Source organism: Callorhinus ursinus, unplaced genomic scaffold (assembly GCF_003265705.2).
Source record: "Callorhinus ursinus isolate GAN/ISIS: 27379988/994484 unplaced genomic scaffold, GSC_fseal_2.0 scaffold11, whole genome shotgun sequence".
Taxonomy (NCBI): Eukaryota; Metazoa; Chordata; class Mammalia; order Carnivora; family Otariidae; genus Callorhinus; species Callorhinus ursinus.
Window position 1 is genome coordinate 1,645,114 of NW_027397073.1, and position 20,994 is coordinate 1,666,107.

Here is a 20,994-nt window from a genome sequence, read left to right on the forward strand (position 1 = left end):
CTGCCTACCTAGAACTCCATTCTAGTTCCAAACAAAATCTTTCTTCTTCATTTTCTAATATCAAAAATAGTCACCTCTCAACGACTTTCACTGAGGAAGGGGGAAAATGTCATAGAAATAGGCAGGTATGAAAACGTACACGGTGACACCTTCACTATGATGGTGACTCAGCAGTGCCAGGACGTTCACCCCGGGCCTCTCCACAACCCCCCACAGGGGAGCAAGTGTGCCTTGCATGGTAACTTTTTTTCTGTACTTTTACTACTTTCTGCACGGTAACTTTTATTCTGTACTTTTACTACTTTCTATACTATTCTATACTGTTACCTTTTATACTTGTTTTTAATATAAGTGTATATGGTATTTTAGGAATTCCCAGCACTTCAAACGAAGGGATGAAACAGGGGAGCTCCTCACTGCCTGCAGGTGGGATCAAGAGTCCATACAATCTGTGGAAGGAGATCATCAGCTCTGCAGCATGACAGACCCACCAGTTTACACTGTTACCTCAAGCCACACACTCATCTCCTACAGTAACTGTGCCAGGTGTCCCTCAGCATAACCCATGACAATCAGCGGCCAGTGCAACACTCCACCTAATAGAGGCAACCCAGCCAAAACCAGCTGACCCACTTCCCAGAAATTCTACCCCTGGCTGTCACATCCACCAACGAGGCCCGCAGCGTGGACTCCCACACCACCACGGCAAGTGCACGGACTTAAAAGAACCTGAATTCCTGACAGAAAAAGTCTTCTTCGAGTGCCACCAGGCCAGGTCCTGTCTAAGCTCTACCCTCCTGGCACATACTGCTCTCAGGCACCCGGGATAGCGACAGGGGGCACAGGATCCTGAACATCTAGGCACCATGAATTCCCCAGTTCAAATGCATGTGAAGCCCATCATTTCCTCCATAAAATGCAGGAAAGTATAAACTGGATATAAAATTGCCAAGAGTCCCCCACACTGACACCACCAACATCATATTCCAGCTATTAAACTTCTCAGCCAAGTAATCAACTGTGCCAAAATCAAAGAAGACAATTCTTCTTTGCCCTAAGTGCTTAGGCATCCATGTGCTTGGGCATCAGAGGGATAAAACCAAACACCTATTTCTCACAGATAGCTTATTCTACCATTTGGGGTTTGGTTTTGTTGGTAATATCAGGCAGAGATATCTGGGTTAAAGTACTGCCTGAAAATAAATGTTCTGGGGCAGAAGGTTTACTATTCTTTGATGGTGGACCTAGTGACGCTTACTTTCAAAGTCTCCCGGGATGTGGTCACCTTATCCAGGCGTTTCATTACAACACAGACTACTGTGGCTTCCCAGAAGCACAGGTGAATGAGCTCCAGATACAGCCAGAAATGCATTCCTGCAAGGGCTTCCTGGCTCACCTCCATTTAGAGATGAGACAGCCCTCCAGTCAAATAAAAATGTAAGTAAGTTTTAATGATGGATTTATGTGATAACTAAAACATACATTCTGTTTAAGTCAACAACACAGAATCGAGACCGTTCAGATACATCGATGACATGCCTAGACATCACAGGGTTGGTTGACTAAGATTTTCCTTTTTGCAATCTTCATGACCTAATTATAGTATCAGCCATAGTTTAGCTAGCATTTCAGCTACTACTGCCTGTTTTAGGAGAGCTTACAAAGCATTCAGCCCAATATAGACTACTTCAATATTATATTAAAAATAAAAGCATTAACATTTTAGTCTGTGGCTCTTAACAACGACGTAAAAATTTCTTCAGCCCATACACCTCAAGCTAGACATAATACTACAGGAATCAAAGACAATTATTTCTTAAAAACACTCTCCACCACTATCTGGGAATTACAGATTACTAAAAAGTGACCATCAGAATTGTACCTACCTATGGGTTTTCATGTGCTTTTTGCAATTTAGTGAGGTCTTAAATGTTTTCTGGCAATAGGGACACATATAGGGACGAAGGTCATTATGGATACCCATATGTCGCCGTAAGCTCCCACCAGTAGTGAAAGCTCCGTTACATATCAGACACTTGAAAGATTTTAGTCCAGTGTGCGTTCGGACGTGTGCTTTGAGCACTCCTGCAGAAACAAAGCCTCTTCCACACTGAGAACATTTAAAAGGCTTTTCACCTGTATGTGATCTAAAAAGAATAAAAATTTTCATGAATAAGCTTCTTACAACTTTACAATGCTTTATCTCTAGAGTGCACTCGTACATTCTTTCACTTGAGCACCACTTTTTAGAGCTAAGCAGTGAGAAACCCGGGATTCAGAGAGCTCGAGTGACTTGCCTGGAGCCACACACACATGGTGCACCGCGGAGACAGTGCTGCGTCAGCAGCCTGCCCCTAGTTCTAAGTGCTTTCATGACATTTCACCGTCTCTTGGGACCGAGTTTCTGCTTTCTTTTCACTGCTGCTAGCAGAAGCATTAATCTAAACGCTGACGAACACACCTGAAAAACTGCTCAAGTACGTAACTGTAATGCGACAGACCAAGTACTTGTTTGACACGTCCTAGAAATTGCAAATGCTGAAATATAAGAGGAATGCAAATAAAACTCAGTGACAATTTCTGGGCAAAATATTTTAGTCAAGACACTAAAGAATGAAGATATCAGTCACCAATAAATATTTTGGGGTCGAGTGCGACATTTTAAATACCCAAAGCTGACACTACCCTCCTTACTACTTCTCCACATCACCAGCTCACTACATCACTGCATTTCCTCTACATTTTCCATTTCCGAATCTGTTACCTTACCTGATGTGTTGTTTAAGGTGGCAAGATTTTTTATATGCACGATGACAGTAAAAACACTTGTACGGTCTATCTGCTTCGTTTACAAAATTATTATTAAAATAACTTTGAAAAAACTGGTTTCTTGGAATGGGCTGGATAAGACCTACAAACCAAAAGAAAATCAGGAATAATTCACTGTTAATGCTACTAAAAAAGTTAAATGTTAAAAAGCAACTGCTTTTCCCAGAAGATGAAAATTTTGAGGAGTTAAAGTATAGATTCCAGTGTTGCCGCTAAATGCTATCTTAATTGTGTTAGAAAAAGGCCCACTGGGAAACACTTAAAAGTTCATACAAGACAGAAACTTTCCAACATAGGGACTATCTGTACATCACAGCTACTCCCTTTGGCTCTACAGCCAATTTTTAATGGATTCCTACATTTGTTGGCATGGAATCTAAATAAACTATATCCAAAATGTAGGTTAATCAGGACACTAAATCCCTTATTTATTCAGTGTAAAGACTGCACCCTAACTACTTTAATAAACTCAAAACACAAATGATTCTAACATGATCTTCTGTTCTAAAAACAAGTCAGCATTTTCATAGATTTTATTGAAGGGTTATCTGTGAATAGCAAATCTGCTAACTTAAGTATTTCAGGTTTGACATACTTTCAATAAAGGAAGAATCCCCTTCGGATGACTATGTAATAATATGTCTTGATCAAGCTCTTGAGTTAAATATGCAATTCAGGACAAACATACACCTGAGCCTTCTGAATTACTCCGCATTCACCTGGAACATGAAGAGAAAGACCCCCACTGTCCACGCCCCTGGCTACTCCTCCTTCCCCCAGGACAGCACAGCTGTCCACCAGGATCTGGGCCCGGCCCCCAACCTCCCTGCTCGCTTCACTGTGCCAGGATTCTCGGCAGGCACCTCTTAGGACTCTGTGGTCCCAACCTCCCCTGACATCCAGACTCCAGCTCGATTCTTTGCCCCAAAGCCTACCTCCCTCTCCCAACTCTCCTTGTACATGACAAACACCCCTCCTCCCGGTCATACGGGGCCAGGTATTTCAGAATTTCTGAGAACTCCCTTCCCTGTCTCGTTAAGTCACTGGCCAGTCCTGGGGATCTGACTTCTCCAATGCCTCGTAAACCTGTTGCCCCATTTCTATTCTGCTGCCACGAATCTCAAATAATGGAGAAAAAATAACAAAGCCGGAGAGAACTCAGTAGCTCAGCTAAGCCATGTCACTCCTATATCAGACTTAAGTCCTGAGGCTTGCATCAGAAGCCCATTTAGTTTTCAAAGAGAACTCAGAACCCTCCCTTGTGATCTATGTTCAATCCACACAGCACAAACCCTAAAGCTGCCAAGACGTTTCCCATTTCACAAGTGTCTTGGACTAGTGGAGCCGAATCAGGGCCATTCAGAGACATTCTCTCTCCGGCAGCTCCAACGCTGTTCTGTGCTCCCCGGCTTTTTCCTAGCAACTCAGCTCCCACTCAAAACAAACAGCTTGAGTCACCTTTCCCAGGACCCACATACTGAATCTGATGGAGACACACCACGACGAGGCTAGCCTCCAAATCACTGCTCTGCTCAACCTTCTCCTGTCTCAACAGAGTGCACACATGCCTCCAGTGGCTTCCTCTCAAGTACTTAATCACCACAACTGCTCAGCGTGGCATTCCAACACCGGCTCGCTCACCATCTCTCCACCCTCCCACCCTTCCTCTTGCCCCTCTAGATCCCTATGCTCTCGCTCTTTTCTGGGCAAAGCCAGCACTTGTCACTGCTCCTTCTCCCAACTCTTTTCCCCACTCCACCGGCTGTAACTTGAGCAGGGGGACCTGTCCCAGGGACACAGCTTTGGGCGCATGACACCTGCCAAGGAGGACAGAATACGACCCAATAAATTAGGGGAAGAGAACAGAAAGCTCACGGGAATATTCTCCAAAAGGGCAACTGAGAAGAGGGGAGTTGCAGGTCACGACTCAGCTTAGGGAACTGTGACATTCAAATGCTTACATGGGAAGTCTCTTGGGGAAACAACAGCAACTCTCAGGCACAATTATTTGGGATTTTATGCAGATAGGCTCAATAACTATTAGCATAAAAGTACCACTTAATTCAAATTATAAACTCCAAATAAATAGTATCTGATAATCCACTTTCTTGTTCCTTGTTGAACTTAATAGAATGGTTTCTTTTTCTTTTTTAAAGATTTATCTATTTATTTTAGAGAGAGAGAACGCGAGACAGCAGGAGGGGCAGAGGGAGAGAGAGAATGTCAAGCAGACTCCACAGAGCGTGGAGCCTGACTTGGGGCTCGATCCCAGGACCCTGACATCATGACCTGAGCTGAAACCAAGGCTCGGATGCTCAAATGAGTCACCCAGGTGCCCCTGGAATGAATGATTTCTAAGAAAAACATCAATAAAAAAATTTTAAAGCTCACCCCACAACTAAAATGAACTGTACAAATATACAAATGTGATAAATTAATTTTATGTACTTTACTAGATAATATATACATTAAAAAGCAATGAGAAAGAAAAATATAGAAAGTGAAATAATTTTAAGCAACTAGTTATACAAATTACATAAATTTCTGGAAGTAAGTAAAATAAACAAAATTCACAGAGTCATTTTGAAAAAGTAAAATCCTCCAGTGGTTGTCTTCTATCTCTTTTATTGGGGGAGAAAGTAAGACACTTCACAAATAAGAAAACCAACTATTGCTTTTGCCATTTTGTCTACCAAAAAAGAATATGCCTCACAAAGAGGGGTGCGGAGAAGCTGTTCAAAGCCTACCACCGGGTCAGACCTGAAATCCGTTAATGAAGGCAGAATTGCAGGTGAACGTCCTCCTAGAGCCCCGCACTGCAGACACAAAGCTCAGGAGCCGGCAAGCCTGCGTGGTTTCAGTACAAGCAGTCGCCTGCGCCCCATCTCGCGCCGTGAGACGACACCGTACTGCCGGCCCACGACACCCGCCCGGCCTTCGCTGAGTGGCCGGACGCCAGAATCTGGCCAAGAGCCTTCACACGGGCCGTCTGCACCAGGCTTCCCAGCTCCCAGCCCTTCGGAGGCACACGCTGTGACATGCCTACTCTACACAGGGTCCCCCTCCAGCCACCCACCTCTGCAGCAACCCCCCAAGCACACAACTCTTTCTCCTGTGGCTTCTGGAACCTACGTTCTCCATCACAAACCACTTCACAGAATGTCTAGTTCCTCATTTGTTTTCCGTAACAGTGAGTCTACGGTCAACAGTGAGTCCCCTGAAGCTGGTACGCTCATTTCTAGTGACAGCTTCTGCTCTGAGTTGAGGAGACCTGGCCTTGCGCCCGGACTGGCTCGGGCCTCCCAATCTGCCATCACTTCCTTCCCAATCCTGCCTGTAGCTCCATGAGCCGGGGCCCCGTTTCCAACTCTCGGGCAGCCTACAATTGCTCTGGCCCCTTCTCAAATAATTAGGAAGCTCATAAAAAGAAAAACAAAAGAACCTGCACTCAGAGATAATCATAATTAACAGTTGTGTGTATTCTAACACAAGAGTTTGTTATATACAAACACAAGTGGGATCAAACATACACACTGTTCTGGTTATACTTCGTATACATACATTTACTGTCTTTCCAAGTCAGTACATGGGACATCATCCTCATCATCCTTCTGATGTCTGCTAGGAATTCCACTGGACCAGTGTATCCAGTTCACTTCATAGGGTTTTGATGAATATTTCTAGTGCTTCTAACTGTACAGTGCCACAATGTTGCCATAAAGAATCTTGTCTACACAACTGTTTACCTTAGTGATTTCCCCCCTAGCCAAGGAATTACAAGCTCGAGGATGGTGTCCACGCATATGTATTTACAAACAGATCCCTCAATGATTCAGAGCCCTTTACAAGTGGGTGGCGGGGGCAGGGGTCCCCTACTTTGAGCTATTAAGGCAGTAAAATAACAGACCTCATTTTTCAGATGCTTTTTCGCTTCTAGTAATTTAACAAAGTTCTGTTACACAGTTAGGCTAATTACAAGGTCTCAATCTTTGAAGAAAAAAAATGAAGGGTGAACTAAACATACATAAATGTCCTAAGGACTTAGTGATAATATGTCATTTCTACTAGATCATCAGTCCGTATATGTATACATATATACATATATTATTTTAAGGAGACTACTAATCTCAAAGAAAGGCATGAATAAATTCTACTTGATGAATTCTGTGTCTCAAAAACAAACTGGAAATGTCCTTAAAACTTCCTAAAATTCCAGGGCACTGGGAGGCTCAGTAGGTTAATTCTAATTCCTGGTTTTGGCTCAGATCAATGATTTCAGGGTCCTAAGATCAAGCCCCGCATCGGGCTCTGCACTCAGCATGGAATCTGCTTGAGATTCTCTCTCTCTCCCCCTCTGCCCCTCCCCTCTCTCACTCTAAATAAATACATACATACATAAAATATTTTTTAAAAAACTTTCTAAATTCCTTCCATGATAACAGAGGAGAAAGCTTTATCTTGTTAGTGTGTGGGGAAAATATATTTAAGTCTTAGAAGAGCTTTCTCATATTGTAAATAGTAAGAAAACGCAAATACAACAAAAAAACAAAATGATGACAAACATAACACACATTATGTATCATACATAACATAAAATAAATTTAATATATGAGATTAGACAAATGTGTTAAAAAAAAAAAAAAAGCAAGATGGGGGCGCCTGAGTGGCTCAGTCGTTAAGCGTCTGCCTTCGGCTCAGGTCATGGTCCCAGGGTCCTGGGATCGAGCCCCGCATCGGGCTCCCTGCTCAGCAGGGAGCCTGCTTCTCCCTCTCCCACTCCCCCTGCTTGTGTTCCCTCTCTCGCTCTCTCTCTCTCTGTCAAATAAATAAATAAATAAATAAAATCTTTAAAAAAAAAGCAAGATAAATGCTCTAATATTGATATAACTAAAACATGAATATAAACTTGGGACAATCAATCATTACAGCCCTGAGGTTTAAAATAATGGATAACCAAAGCCTGGCTCACTTTCAGAGAAAAGTATTTCAAATATCTATGCTACACAAAGATGAAAAAACAGTGATACACACACACACACACGCAGAGAGTGATATATAGGGGAAAACAGTGATTTCTAAAGAGATATATATATATATTTCTAATGATATATATATATCAGTCTGTGATTTGAAAATCGAGAAGCAACTACAGAATAGAATCCCTTCCTTATGTCTCGTTTCCCCCAGTTTTACTGAGAAATAATCGGCGCACCTCACTGTGGAAGTTTAAGGCATACAGCAGGATGGTCTGAGTTGTGTCTACAGACATGGTTACCACAGTAGACTCAGCTAACACCCACCTTCTTGTAAAGATACAATTAAAGGAAAAGAAAGGAGGAAAACAGAAAACATTCTCCTTGTGATGGGGATTTCTCAGGATTTACTCTCTGCAGAACTCTTCCTGAGCATCACACAGCTGAGTCACCATGGCGCACATCCCACCTCTAGCGCTCATTTATCTTCAGCTGGAAGCTGTACCTCTCGACCCCCTCCCTCCAATTCCCCCGCCTCCTCCCCGCTTCTGGCAACTACACGTCTGACCTATTGCTCTATGAGTTTCATTCTGTTTTGCTTCTTTCTAGATTGCACACAGAAGTGAGATCAGACAATATCTGTCTTCCTGCCTGACTTGTTGCACTTAGCAAAATGGCTTCCAGGTCCGTCCATGTTGCTGCAAATGGTAGGACTGCCTCATTTTTTACGGATGAATAATATTCCAAAATTTCTTTACCCATTCATTCACCGATAGGTTGTTTTCATCTCTTGGCTACTGTAAATGATTCTGCTGTGAACACAGGGGTGTGGTTATCTTTCTGAGTTAGCGTTTTCATTTCCTTTGGATATATTCCCACAAGTGGAATTGCTGGACCACATGGTAGTTTTATTTTTAATTTTTTGAGGATACTCTATACTGTTTTCCATTGCAGTTATACCTATTAACAACCCCACCAACAGTGCACGTCAACATCCATCACCTCTTGTCTTTTTGATAGTGGCCATTCCAATGGCTAGGAGATGACATCTCACTCTGGTTCTAATTTGCATTCCCTACTGACCAGAGATGTGGAGCATCTTCTCATGTACCTGTCGGCCTATTGACAATCTTCTTTGGAGAAAGGTCTATTCAGGTAGTTTACCCACTTTTTAATTTTTTTTTAATTTATTTATTGGTTTGGGTTTTTTTTTTTCTTTTTTGCCATTGAGTTGTATGAGTTCTTTATATATTTTGGATATTAACACTATCAGATACATTGACTGCAATTTTTTTTTCCATTCCATAGGCTGTCTTTCCACATTATTGATGGTTTCTTGTTGCTGTGCACAAACTTTTAGTTTTAGTCCCACTTATTTTTTTATTTTGTTGCTGGTGCTTTAGATGTCATATCCAAAACATCATTAACAAGACCTACATCAAGAAGCTTTGTTCCTATGTTTTCTTCTAGAACTTTTATGGTTTTAAGTCTTAAATTTAAGTCTTTAATCCATTTTGAGTTAACTTGTGTAAGTGGTGTGAAATAAGGGTCTAGTTTCATTCTTCTACGTGTGAATAATCTGTACCATTTGCTGAAGAGGTTGTCTTTTCTCCATTGAGTGTTCCTGGCTCCCTTGTCAAATATTAGTTAACCATATATGCTTGGGTTTATGTCCAGACTCCCAATTTTATTCCATTGTTCTCTTTGTTTTGATGCCAGTAACACACTGTATCAATGATGACAGCTTTACAGTATAGCTTGAAATCAGGAAGCATGATGTCTCCTGCTTCGTTCTTTCTCATGATTTCCATGGCTATTCAGGTTCTTTATGGTTCCGTAACAATTTTAGGAGTGCTTTTTCTACTTCTGTAAAAAACACCCGTGGAATCTTGATAGGATTGCACTGAATCCATAGGTGGCTTTGACAGTATTGACATTTTAACATTGTTAATTCTTCCAGTTCATGAACATGGGATACTTTTCCATTGATTTGTGTCTTCTTCAACTTCTTTCATCAATGTCTTTTAGTTTTCAGGTACAGATTTTTTACCTCCTTTGTTAAATTTTTCCTAAGTATTTTACTGTTTTTGATGCTAATGCTCTAGTTAGGACTTCCAGCACTGTGTTGAATAGGAGTGGTGAGAATGGGCACCCTTGCCTTGTTTTGATCTTAGAGGAAAAGCCGTTACCCTTTCACCATCGAGTATATTGTTAGCAGTAGTCTTGTCATATACGGCCTTTATTATGTTGAGATATGTTCCTTCTTTGCCTAATTTGTTCACATTTTTTATCATGAATACATGTCGAATTCTGTCAGATGCTTTCTCTGCATCTATTGGGATCATATGAATTTTTTCTTTCATTCTGTTAATTTAACATACCACATTGATTGATTTGCATATGTTGAACCATCCTTGCATCCCTGTGATAAATCCCACCTAATTATGGTGAATGATTCTTTTAATGTGCTGCTGAATTTGGTTTAGCAGCATTTTATAGAGAATTTCTGCATTTATGTTCATCAGGGATATTGGCTTGTAGTTTTCTTTTTTAGTAGTGTCCTTTCCTGGTTTTGGTATGATGATAACGCTGGGCTTGTAAAATGAGTTTGGGAATGTTCTTTCCTCCTTGAGTTTTTTAGAAGAGTTTGAGAAAGGCTGATGTTAATTCTTCTTTAATGTTCAGTAAAATTCACTAGTGAATGCATCTGGTCCTGGGCTTTTCTATGTTGGGAGACTTTTGACTATTATGAATTTGCTAAGACTTTTTTTGTAGTCTAACATATGATCTAATCTAGAAAATGTCTAATGTGTGCTTGAGAATAATATGTATTCTGCTGTTGTTAGTTAGAATGTTCTGTATATGCCTGTGAGGTCCATTTGGTTTATAGTGTTGTTCAATTCTGCTGTTTCCTTATTGTTCTCCATCTGAATGATCTGTTCATTGTTGAGAGTGGGGTATTAGTGTCCTCAATGATTACTGTGTTACTGTTTATTTCTCCTTTTAGCTGTTAGTTTCTGCTTTATATATTTAGGTACTCCCATGTTGGATGCACAAATATTTACAACTGTTATATCTTCTTGATGTATTGACCCCTTTATCATTATATAATGACCTCCTTTGTCTTTTTTTTCATCATTTCCACTTTAAAGTCTATTTTGTCTAAAAAAATTAAAAATGGAAGGAAGGAAGGAAGGAAGGAAGGAAGGAAGGAAGGAAGGAAGGAAGGAAGGAAGTCTATTTTGTCTGATGCAAGTATAACTACCCCTGCCTTTTTTGGTTACCATCTGCTTGAAATGTCTTTTTCTATCCCTTCACTTTCAGACTATGTGTATCTTTTCGAAGCTAACATGAGCCTCTTGTAGGCAGCATATCACTGGGTCTTGTTCTGCTATACACTCAGAAATTCTACGTCCTTTGAGGATTTAATCCACTTACATTTAAAGTAATTATTGATAAGAACTTACTAATGCCATTTTGTTAATTGTTTTCTGGATCCAATGTTCCTTGTTTCTTATTCTGCTGTCTTTTTTGTGCTTTGATGCCTTTTGGTATCAATATGTTTTAATTTCTTTATCATGCTCTTTTGTGCAATTACTATAGATTTTCCCTTATGGTCACCATGAGGCTTACATAGACTACCTTAAACTTGTAACACCCTATTTTAAACAGATAATAACTTCAACAGAATTAATAAATTTTACACTTTTACTTCTTCTCCCTCTCACATTTTAGGTTATTGCTGTTACAATTTATATTTTTTATACTATGTAACAACAGATTATTGTAGTTATGGTTATTTTTACTATCTTCTCTTTTTTTTAAACTTTTAAACAAGAGTTGTAAGTAAAGTGCACCACTATTACCATATTGCAGAATCTATGATTGCATATTTACCACTACCAATGAGATTTATGCTACTTTTTAATGTTTTATGGTGTTAATTATTGTTCTTTTACTTCCACTCCAAGAAATCCCTTTAGCATTTCTTGTAAGAAGATCTGGTGGTAATGAACTCTCTCAGGTTTTTATGATGGTAATAATGAATTCCCTCTGAATATTATGATCACCTTGACTCCAATACCTCCGCAGTCTGCACATAACTGTATTTAAAATTTAGCTCTTGAATTAGAAGAAAAAACATCTAGAGTATAAGACAGCATGTCTAGTGAAATACAATCCCTAACATGCAATAAATTTCACAATATTCAAGTTCAGTAAAAATTACTGGTGCTTGGGAAAATAAATTACTGGTGCTTGACACCAAGATACAATGACTACCTGAAATTCATATTGTGCTCTTCCACACTTCTGTGCCTGGGCATTCAATGGTAATGGGTATGCAGAGGAAGTGAATTTTACTGAACACAACTCTGGTCTAGAAATCAGAAGATCCAGATTCTAGTTCTACCATGAGTACAAACTAGTTGTATAACCTACAAATGAGGAATACAGAGAGGTTTTGGAATGACTATTTTTAAGTTCCTATACAGCTCTAAAAGTTTTTATGACCATATGGTACAATACCACCAACAGTGCTTCCTTAATACACAGACTAAATGATTTAGTCGTTTTAATGCATTTTAATACTTTCCTAAGTGACAGTCTTAGTCTAAATGACATACTGTGTTTTAAGTAACTAGGCTGAACTAGAACAGCTCATCTCCCAATGAAGTCAAATAATTGTAACTTATCTATGCTAAAAACCCTGTCATGTTTTTATCAAAATCTGTCCCCCAAAGGTTATTAAAGTCACGTCTTTTATATAGTACCCCAAGGAGCTCAGAGTCTGAAAGAGACAGACACAAATACAAATAATAACGAAGTTAAGCATGAAAATAAATATTTACAATATTTTACATTTTACAATGTGAAGCCACACTATGAATCATTTTCCTCATGTACCTCATTCAGCCTAGACCAAAGGAGAGTTCTGCTCCCACTAATTAGGTCCAAGTTTTGATTCACAAGCATCTGTGAAATCAACAAGTAAAATGTACCCCATTTGAACCTTGGAAAATGTCTGGAGTATTAGGACTGTAGTTTAACTCAACTAAGGGCTTACAAACTTTGAGTCAAGAAACCCACAGGTGTTTAATTTGATTAATGGCAAACTGAAAAAAACTGGTAATTTGAAGGTAACTCTCAAGCATGAAGGATAATTCTAGGGCCACTAAATAAATGTTGAATTGGTCCTGACTTTCAGAGATTTTTCTGCATTTCAGGTATAGCACAAACCATTGAGAACCTACAGTTTATAGTAAAGATTAAACACACATTAAGTAAAACTGTCTGCTGCTTTGCTTTGTGAGCTACCAAAAAGTGGACAAGGGCATCAAAGTATTCTAACCACCCATGGGAGCTTTGATCAGTTTCTTGGCTTTGAACAACTAATACCCCTAAGAATCATAGTTCCTTGGAAGCCTAGTAGATCTTAGACATAAAATCATCAGAGAACGATACTTTGGGGAGGATGACCTTCTACTTGCTGTCTGTTTTGGAGTTTTCCACTTCTTCTATAGTCAATTACGGTAAGTACATTATTCTAGAAAAGGTCCACGTCAGTTAAATTTTCAAATGTGTTAGCTATTTGAACTATAACTAACACATTCACCTATGTTCTATTACGCTTTCACTGAACTATAATCAAAGATTGTGTCCTGCACAATGTCTACTTTGGAAAATTTAAAGTTCTTCTATATCCTAGGATTTGATCAACTTTTTATTTCATGTATATTTAAAAGAGTACATACTATAGAGTAAAAGATTCCATAAAGCTATAAAATAATCCTTTTTATATGTGTACTTCAAATTCTCTTTTAGTTTCACTGTTTAGTTAAATCGATCTACTTGAGGATCTTTCACGATACTATAGAATTTGAATATTTCTCTTTTCTTCTACTTGTTCTTGGTTTATATATTTTATGCGATGCTCCTAAATATTCATGGTTGTTGATCATCTTATTAGCAGATTATAATTTATATTAATCTAAAATATCTCCCTTTATACCATTTAACCTTAATTTATTCAGTTATACTTTAATGTTAAGTTTGTTCATAGACTGGATTATCTTGCCTAAGACATAATGAAATACAGGAACTGCACAAAAATAAAAGTTTTAGCACAGAATTTAATGAAGTTTCTTTAATTTTGTTTAGCACTTACAAAAACATTTTTCTGAAGATTCTCATAAGCAGTGTTTTCTTTTAACAAAGTCGTACTTTACCTTGATTATAACACTGAGCCTAAAAAAAAAAAAAACCTTAAAAGCTGGCAATTTTTCAAGTCCAAAGATTAAAGCAGCCATACAATAATCTGTTACATACTACACAGAGATCTTAATATAAAAATAATAAAAGGCACTCTGTATTTCACATAAAGAACACTTGTCCACTTTGATAGTTCTACTGAGGCAGAAATTTTTCTTCAATGAGAACTTACATACTAATACCTTCACCTGTATACATCATTTTTTCCTTAACCAAGAACGCAATTTGAGCAGTTTAGACAGAACTAGGATTTTCATTTTGATTGTGGAACATTCTAGGCCATAAAGCAAAAATGCCAAACAAAAACTTCATTAACACCACGCTTACAACTATGTAGGCCATAATATTTATATGATCCTTGTACGGTACAAAGGGGAAGGGAATCTTACCTACGTCAGTTATGAGAATCGGCTCCTGCAAAGGAATATCGGGGACCGGAACGTTGGCCTTGCCGACTCGAACCTTTGCCGGTTTGCGCTGGTGCCTCATCTTTCTTAATTCCGTGTGTTTAAAGTGAGAAGCAATGTGAGTCTTCCTATGGCCTGAGGTTCGAAACTTTTTGTCACAGTGAGGACAAGCAAAAGGTCTGACCCCTGATAAAAATAAAAAGATACTGTAGAATTATTTCAAGAAAACACATCTCAACAACTAATGCCAACACAAAATTCCAGTATTTTAATACTGATTTGAATATTCATCATTTCATGCTTATAATTTCAGGGATATTATAAATTCAACTTTTTTTCCCTTGTTTGCAGACAGTGCATATTTAGATGCAATAAGAGCATTTTAAGTAAAAAAGAACACTTGTTAATTTTGCATTGTAAAATATTTAAACCTTAAAATATTTAAATATGCAGTCCTTAAGAATACTAGAGTGTGTGAGACTGCTCTCCCTCTCAAACCATCGTCTGCGAACTGGAATAACAGTGCCTGCCTCCAGGCTGGTTGCCAGGAGCGAACACACTCAGGTCGAAATAGCACTTAGCAGCTCTGAGCATTTAGCAAACAAGCAGTGAACAGTAGTTGTTATTAGTTGTATGTAATGCTGCTGATGATGATGACAACGACAGTTAATAATTTCCTCTTAACGATTCTCCACTATCAATTCGCTTTCCTGAAGGAAATTTCCTTCACTTACAGTTTCATTGATAAATGAAACTGGAGAGTCCTAAGAATGGCATATAACAAATCTGACACACTTTAGCGTTTTCAAACCCTCATCCACATGGTCAGCTCGGCCCAGGAACCCCAGGTTCATAGGTGAGGTTACTGCTAATGGGTATGGGGTTTCTTCCACGGGGGAGGGGCGATAAAAATGTCGAAAATAGATAGTTGGGTGGGTTGCACAATTTCTGAACAAAGTGAATTCCGAATTCACTTGAAGAGTAAATTTTATGATCTGTGAATTATATCTCAATAAAACTATTACAAGGACGCCTGGGTGGCTCAGTTGGTTAAGCAACTGCCTTCGGCTCAGGTCATGATCCTGGAGTCCCGGGATCGAGTCCCACATCGGGCTCCCTGCTCAGCGGGGAGTCTGCTTCTCCCTCTGACCCTCCCCCCCCCTCATGTGCTCGCTCTCTCTCTCTCTCTCTCTCTCTCTCAAATAAATAAATAAAATCTTTAAAAATAAATAAATAAATAAATAAAACTATTACAAAATTACTGCCTAAATATGAACGTTTTCATGCCTTAATACTGATTACAAAATATCCGAAAGGTAGAGTAGGTGTTAGGTTTTCCCTCGCTGCCCAAGGCCTCGGCACAAATGCCCCACCTGAGGCGTCTCTTCCATCGAAAGGCCCGCCTCCTCTACCTCCAAGTGTGGCTGCCCACGAGCACCATCTCTCGGCTCTTCCCTAAGCAGTACTGCTTCCTGCCTCCCTCATTAAGCCATCAGCTCCCTGAGAATCAAAGTCCCATCGGCTCTCTCTTCACTGGTAAACACACACCCGGAGCCTCGCCTCTAGAAGGTAATCATAAATACTTAGGCAAAGAAAGAAACACGAGCCCTCAAAGTGTTCCACTACTGTCCGCAGACCTTGTGACCCCATGTCCCCGGAGGGCCCCCGTGGCACCTGTGTGCAAGCGGATGTGCACTTTGAGGCTCCCCGAGGTGGAAAAGCTCTTCATGCAGTACTGGCACTTGAAGGCCTTAATGCCCGAGTGTGTTTTGATGTGAGCGGTCAGGGTGCTCTTCACGGCGAAGGCCCGGAAACACTGCGGACACTTGAAGGGCTTCTCGTGGGTGTGAATGCGGATGTGGCGCACCAGGTCACTAGGCTTCCGGAACTCCTTCGTGCAGTAGGGACACACATGCCACCGAACGCCATTCTCCTCGCGGATTGAACCTGCAGCCAAATGAAGAACACCAACAGCCCAGCTATGATACCAAATATGAAGGCACTTGAATGTCTTTCTAGGGTTAGATTAAAACAATATACCGTACCTATAAAAAGCTATATACGTTTTGCCACAGCAGAAGATAGATGATCAATTATGAAAAAAGTTGACATTTCCATGATCACTGAAATTATTGAAGACTATGATTTAATCTTGCAGAAAATCTGGACAGTCCCATGAGAACACAAATCATAGCCTGTGAGAGGTAAGAGCACTAAGTGGACAGGTAATATACATCAATAGCTGGAGGCCAAACTCAGTCCACTGTAAATGTGAATAAAAGCAATGTGAGCAAATGACCCCAAAATTAACTCAAAGAATACTAAGAGAAGGAAAGAAGGTGGAATAAGCATTGTTTGAATCTATCTGATGTCATGGAATAAAATGTAATACACATGCAAATAATTAGGAGATGGTGAATTTTCATGCTGTAAAAAGGCACTCAAATAGTTACGACAAAGAAACAGTACGTATGATATATACTAGTTCATGATCAAATGTAAAAGATTCTTTTGTAACTTTAAATATTATTATTCCACTTTCAATCAGGTTTAAAACTATTCCTATCGAGAACAAAAATCACAAGCCTAATTTATGGAAATATAATAAATGATTTCTAAATTACAAAAATTTTAAAAACAAAATTCAGCAGGATCACTTTTTATCTTTCATAATTTTTTATTCGATTTACTCATCTGTAGTTAAATAGACATCTACAATGACGTAAACAACCCAGTTGAAATTACACAGATTTGGGCCAAGTTAATGAAATTCATCAGAAAATATTAACTGTTTATTTAACTGTGTCTGTACAGACATAGCTTTACTGGGGGAAAATCTTTTATTTGCTTCTCTAATATTAGTAAATGCAAGGAATTTTCCTTATGTTAAGTGAATCTATAAGGAAAGAAAATGTGTTTTCCTGAATACAATGCTCTTTTCAAGACTAATTAACATAGGAAATGAGGTTAGGTAAAAGAATTAAAAAGGGTATTTTTTTAGAAAACAGTCACACAATGGAAACCAGGACAAACCACAGGGAAAAAAGTAGGAAATAAGGGAAGTGGCTTTAAAAAGGAGAGAAAGACATTTATTTTATGGTGATCTTGTTCATATTACTGAAGTCTGAAATTTAAGACCGTGTAATACCAATAGATAAAAATTAAGTCATAAAAGTGTAATAATTATCTAATGGTCTTATGACAAATCAGAAAAGCAAGGTATAAAAAGGTGGGGGAACTATAGTACCTATTAGCTAAACTTGGGAAATTCCCACCCCATCAGGTTTTTTCCGGGCAAAAATGAAAACTTTATCTTTAATTGCCCACGATGACCTAACATAAAACTGTCATCAGGCTCTAATTATTTCTGGGAATGGACTGGAACAGAAATTAGACTAGCAGCCCTGCAGATGTCTCCAAAGGTGGCCCACATATGTTTTGTTTGGACCACATACTATTAGAAAAAAAATTAAATCCAGATATTCGACCCTTTGACAAATTGAAAGATCTGGAAAACCAGATCTGCATTCCTACACAGCAAATCTCCCTGGTGCTGGGCAACTGCCTTTCTCGTCCAACATATTAATAAATTTAAAAGTAAAAACGTATATTAGAATCATCTTCAAGATGAAAAGGCAATTACTAAAATTTAACATCTAGTTTTAACTTTTAAAAAACTGTCTAAAAACAGGAGGAGCTGAATAAACATATCTCAATACAACATCTGACTGAATAGGAAAATAATAAAATCAGTCCTATTACAATCAGGAAAAAGTCCACTATCACTGCATTGAATTTACTGTATTCTAGTGATACAAGCCAATGAAATTGGATAAGATATAGAAATATACAGTATAAACTATAAGGAAAAGGTAAAATCATTATTTACAAATGATATGATTATATGCCTTTAAAAACCTAAAACTAAGAAAGAGGCCCACATTTTAATACCTGGAAATCAACATCATCCATATCTAACAAAATCCAGAAGAAAGTTTTAAACTACTATTAAAATATGAAAAAAATATAAAGATCTGAATAAATGGAAATACACACCCTATTCTTGGTACAAAGACTAAAAGTTATAAAGACATCAATTCTCACTGGTTAAATCACTTATTTACAAATACCAATAGGATTTTTTTAAAAACTAGGGCTCTGGAACTCTAGCAGACAATTCTAAAGTACACATGAAAAAGTAAGTATGTGACAATCGTCAAAAATACACTTTGAAAACAGGGTAACTGGGGAGGACTAGGCCTGCTAGTCACAAAGGCATACGTCAGAGCTACCAGAACACATGAATAAAAAGATTCATGCCCAGAGCACAGTCCAGACAAGACCCATAGAGAGCTGTGGGTAGAAAGAATGGTATGGTGGCATGGTGTTTGGACAGAGGGGTGTCTGTCTGCAAATAAAAAATAAAACTGAGTCAAAGGTTTAGTTTAAAATATGAAAGCAGGAAAGTGCTAGATAAGAGAGGTTACTCTCCATAACGTCAGTTGTCAAAGTCTAAGTATCATACAAGTCCAAAACCCGCGGAACATGGACAAATTTGGCTATGGAAGTACAAAACACTTCTCCCTTTTAACTCAAAAAGACAAATTAGAAGAGAATATATGCTCTCAAAATACTGTCATCCTTAATATATTACAGCAAATAAAAGTCAAGAGTCAGCCAAACAGAATAATGCAGGTGGCTCTTTAACATGAAAAGCTGCTCAGCCTTTGACTTCTTTTAAGAGAAATGAAATTAAAACTACAGTAAGAAACCATTTTTAACCTATCGATGAGTAAAAGGGATCCCTAGATATGGACAAGAACCTGTTCAAAAGGCTCTGAGCAAACAGGCGCTCCACACAGTGCTGCCAGGAACACAGACGGACACAACTGCACAGGAGGAAAATCAGCAATATTCACCACAACTTCTTAAGTACGCACGATTTTTTTTTCCTTTTTATCAAGCACATTAGTGATACAAATAATGAAATCTGCATAAGATCTGTGGACTGGATCAATTTTAACACCCTGATGTTGATGACTGTCCTATGATTATCGAAGATAGTATATCTTGGCCTTAGGAAATACACACTAAAGTATTTAGACTCAAAGGGATTTTATATAAATTTATTATTGTTTGTATTAGCAAAAGCCTGCAAATAACCTAAATAATTATTTATCCATACAAGGGAATAATCCCCAGACATTTCGTAAAAGAAGGTACCAGGTAGCAAAAAAGTAAACTGCAAAAAATATATACATATACTGTATGCCCCCCATCCTGCTAAACACCAATAGATACACAATATATAGTAACATGCCCTTGCTCATTTAAAAACCACAGAGAGGCCACGAGCTGCCCAGGCCCTAGGGGTACATGGAGGACAAAGATGAACAGGGGGTTGTTCACGACACACCGTTTTAGATCTTTTGAATTATGTGACATGAGCCAGTTACACCTATTTAAAAAAATAATTTTAAAATATACGTGTTCCCTCAAGCAGTTACCATGTATCAGGCACTATTCGAATGGCTTGCATGGATTTTCTCATTCGATTCTCTCCCATTTATTCTGTCACTGCCCCATTTCAAAGATGACAAAGCTGACATTTTATTTTGTTAAAAGATTTTATTTTTAAGTCATCTCTACATCCAACGTGGGGCTTGAGCTCACAATCCCGAGATCAAGAGTCACAGGTTCCACTGTCTGAGCCAACCAGGAGCCCCTAAAGCTGACATTTTAAAGGTTAGCTAACTTGCCCAAGGTCAGGCGCCAGTTAATGGAAAAGTCAGGGCACATACTGAAGTCTTTAATTCCAGAGTCTGAGTATAATTTTCTCACAAACATCTGTCCTCTGGCTCTGCTTCAAGGAGAGCATTTACTGTGCCCCAGGTGCCACTGCAGGCAGACTCCTGCCCTTGAAGGGCCTCAGGTATGCAGACAGAGCTACACATGTGCTGAGACAGGAACCTGCATTCGTGTACATGGGCCAAGACCGTGTGGATTCGTCCCACAGGGTAAGAACACTCAAAAACGCCTGCATTCGAGGGGCACCTGGATGGCTCAGTTGGAAGAGCATGCAACTCTTGATCTCAGGGTTGTGAGTTTGAGCCCCACATTAGGTGAAGAAATTACTAAATAAATAAATAAATAAAATCTTAACCAAAAAACAAAAGTCTGCATTGGAAAGACAGCAGGGCCTGGACTACCAGGCAAAGAAGAAGCAAAAGCCAGGTATGAAGTTCCGGAAACGTCAAGTTCACAACGGCCAGAGCACGAGATGTCAGGTGCGGACGAGCAAGAGTCCAGCTTGGGGCGGACAGGGTAAGATGCCGGGAAACCTTCGCGCCGCGGAAGATCTGCAGCAGAAGGAAAACAAATGTATCCAAGACGCGTCCTCCGCGTTCTTCAACCAGGCTCCACACGAGAGCAGCTACCGGGAACGCAGCCAGCTCCGTCCTCAGCGCCAACTGTGGCCGTGGTGGAGAATGGGGTGACAACGGGACAGGGACCCG

General features: G+C 39.3%; 1 protein-coding gene across 16 annotated transcripts in view; it reads right to left on the reverse strand.

The window, feature by feature from the left end:
• Positions 1-20,994, reverse strand: part of ZNF236 (zinc finger protein 236) — a 104,467-nt gene that overhangs the window by 42,228 nt on the left and 41,245 nt on the right. For 14 of the 16 annotated variants that reach the window (XR_012379947.1, XM_073898008.1, XM_073898014.1 and 11 more), the window contains 4 exons: positions 16,154-16,426; positions 14,462-14,665; positions 2,770-2,911; positions 1,887-2,147 (listed from right to left, as the gene is read on the reverse strand). Coding sequence is in view for 15 of the 16 variants with exons in the window: in XM_073898008.1 (XP_073754109.1) it covers positions 1,887-2,147; positions 2,770-2,911; positions 14,462-14,665; positions 16,154-16,426 (880 nt within the window). In the remaining variant the exon portion in view is untranslated. The remainder of the gene's footprint in view (positions 1-1,886; positions 2,148-2,769; positions 2,912-14,461; positions 14,666-16,153; positions 16,427-20,994) is intronic. The other 2 variants (XM_073898007.1, XM_073898012.1) reach the window with 2 other exon arrangements.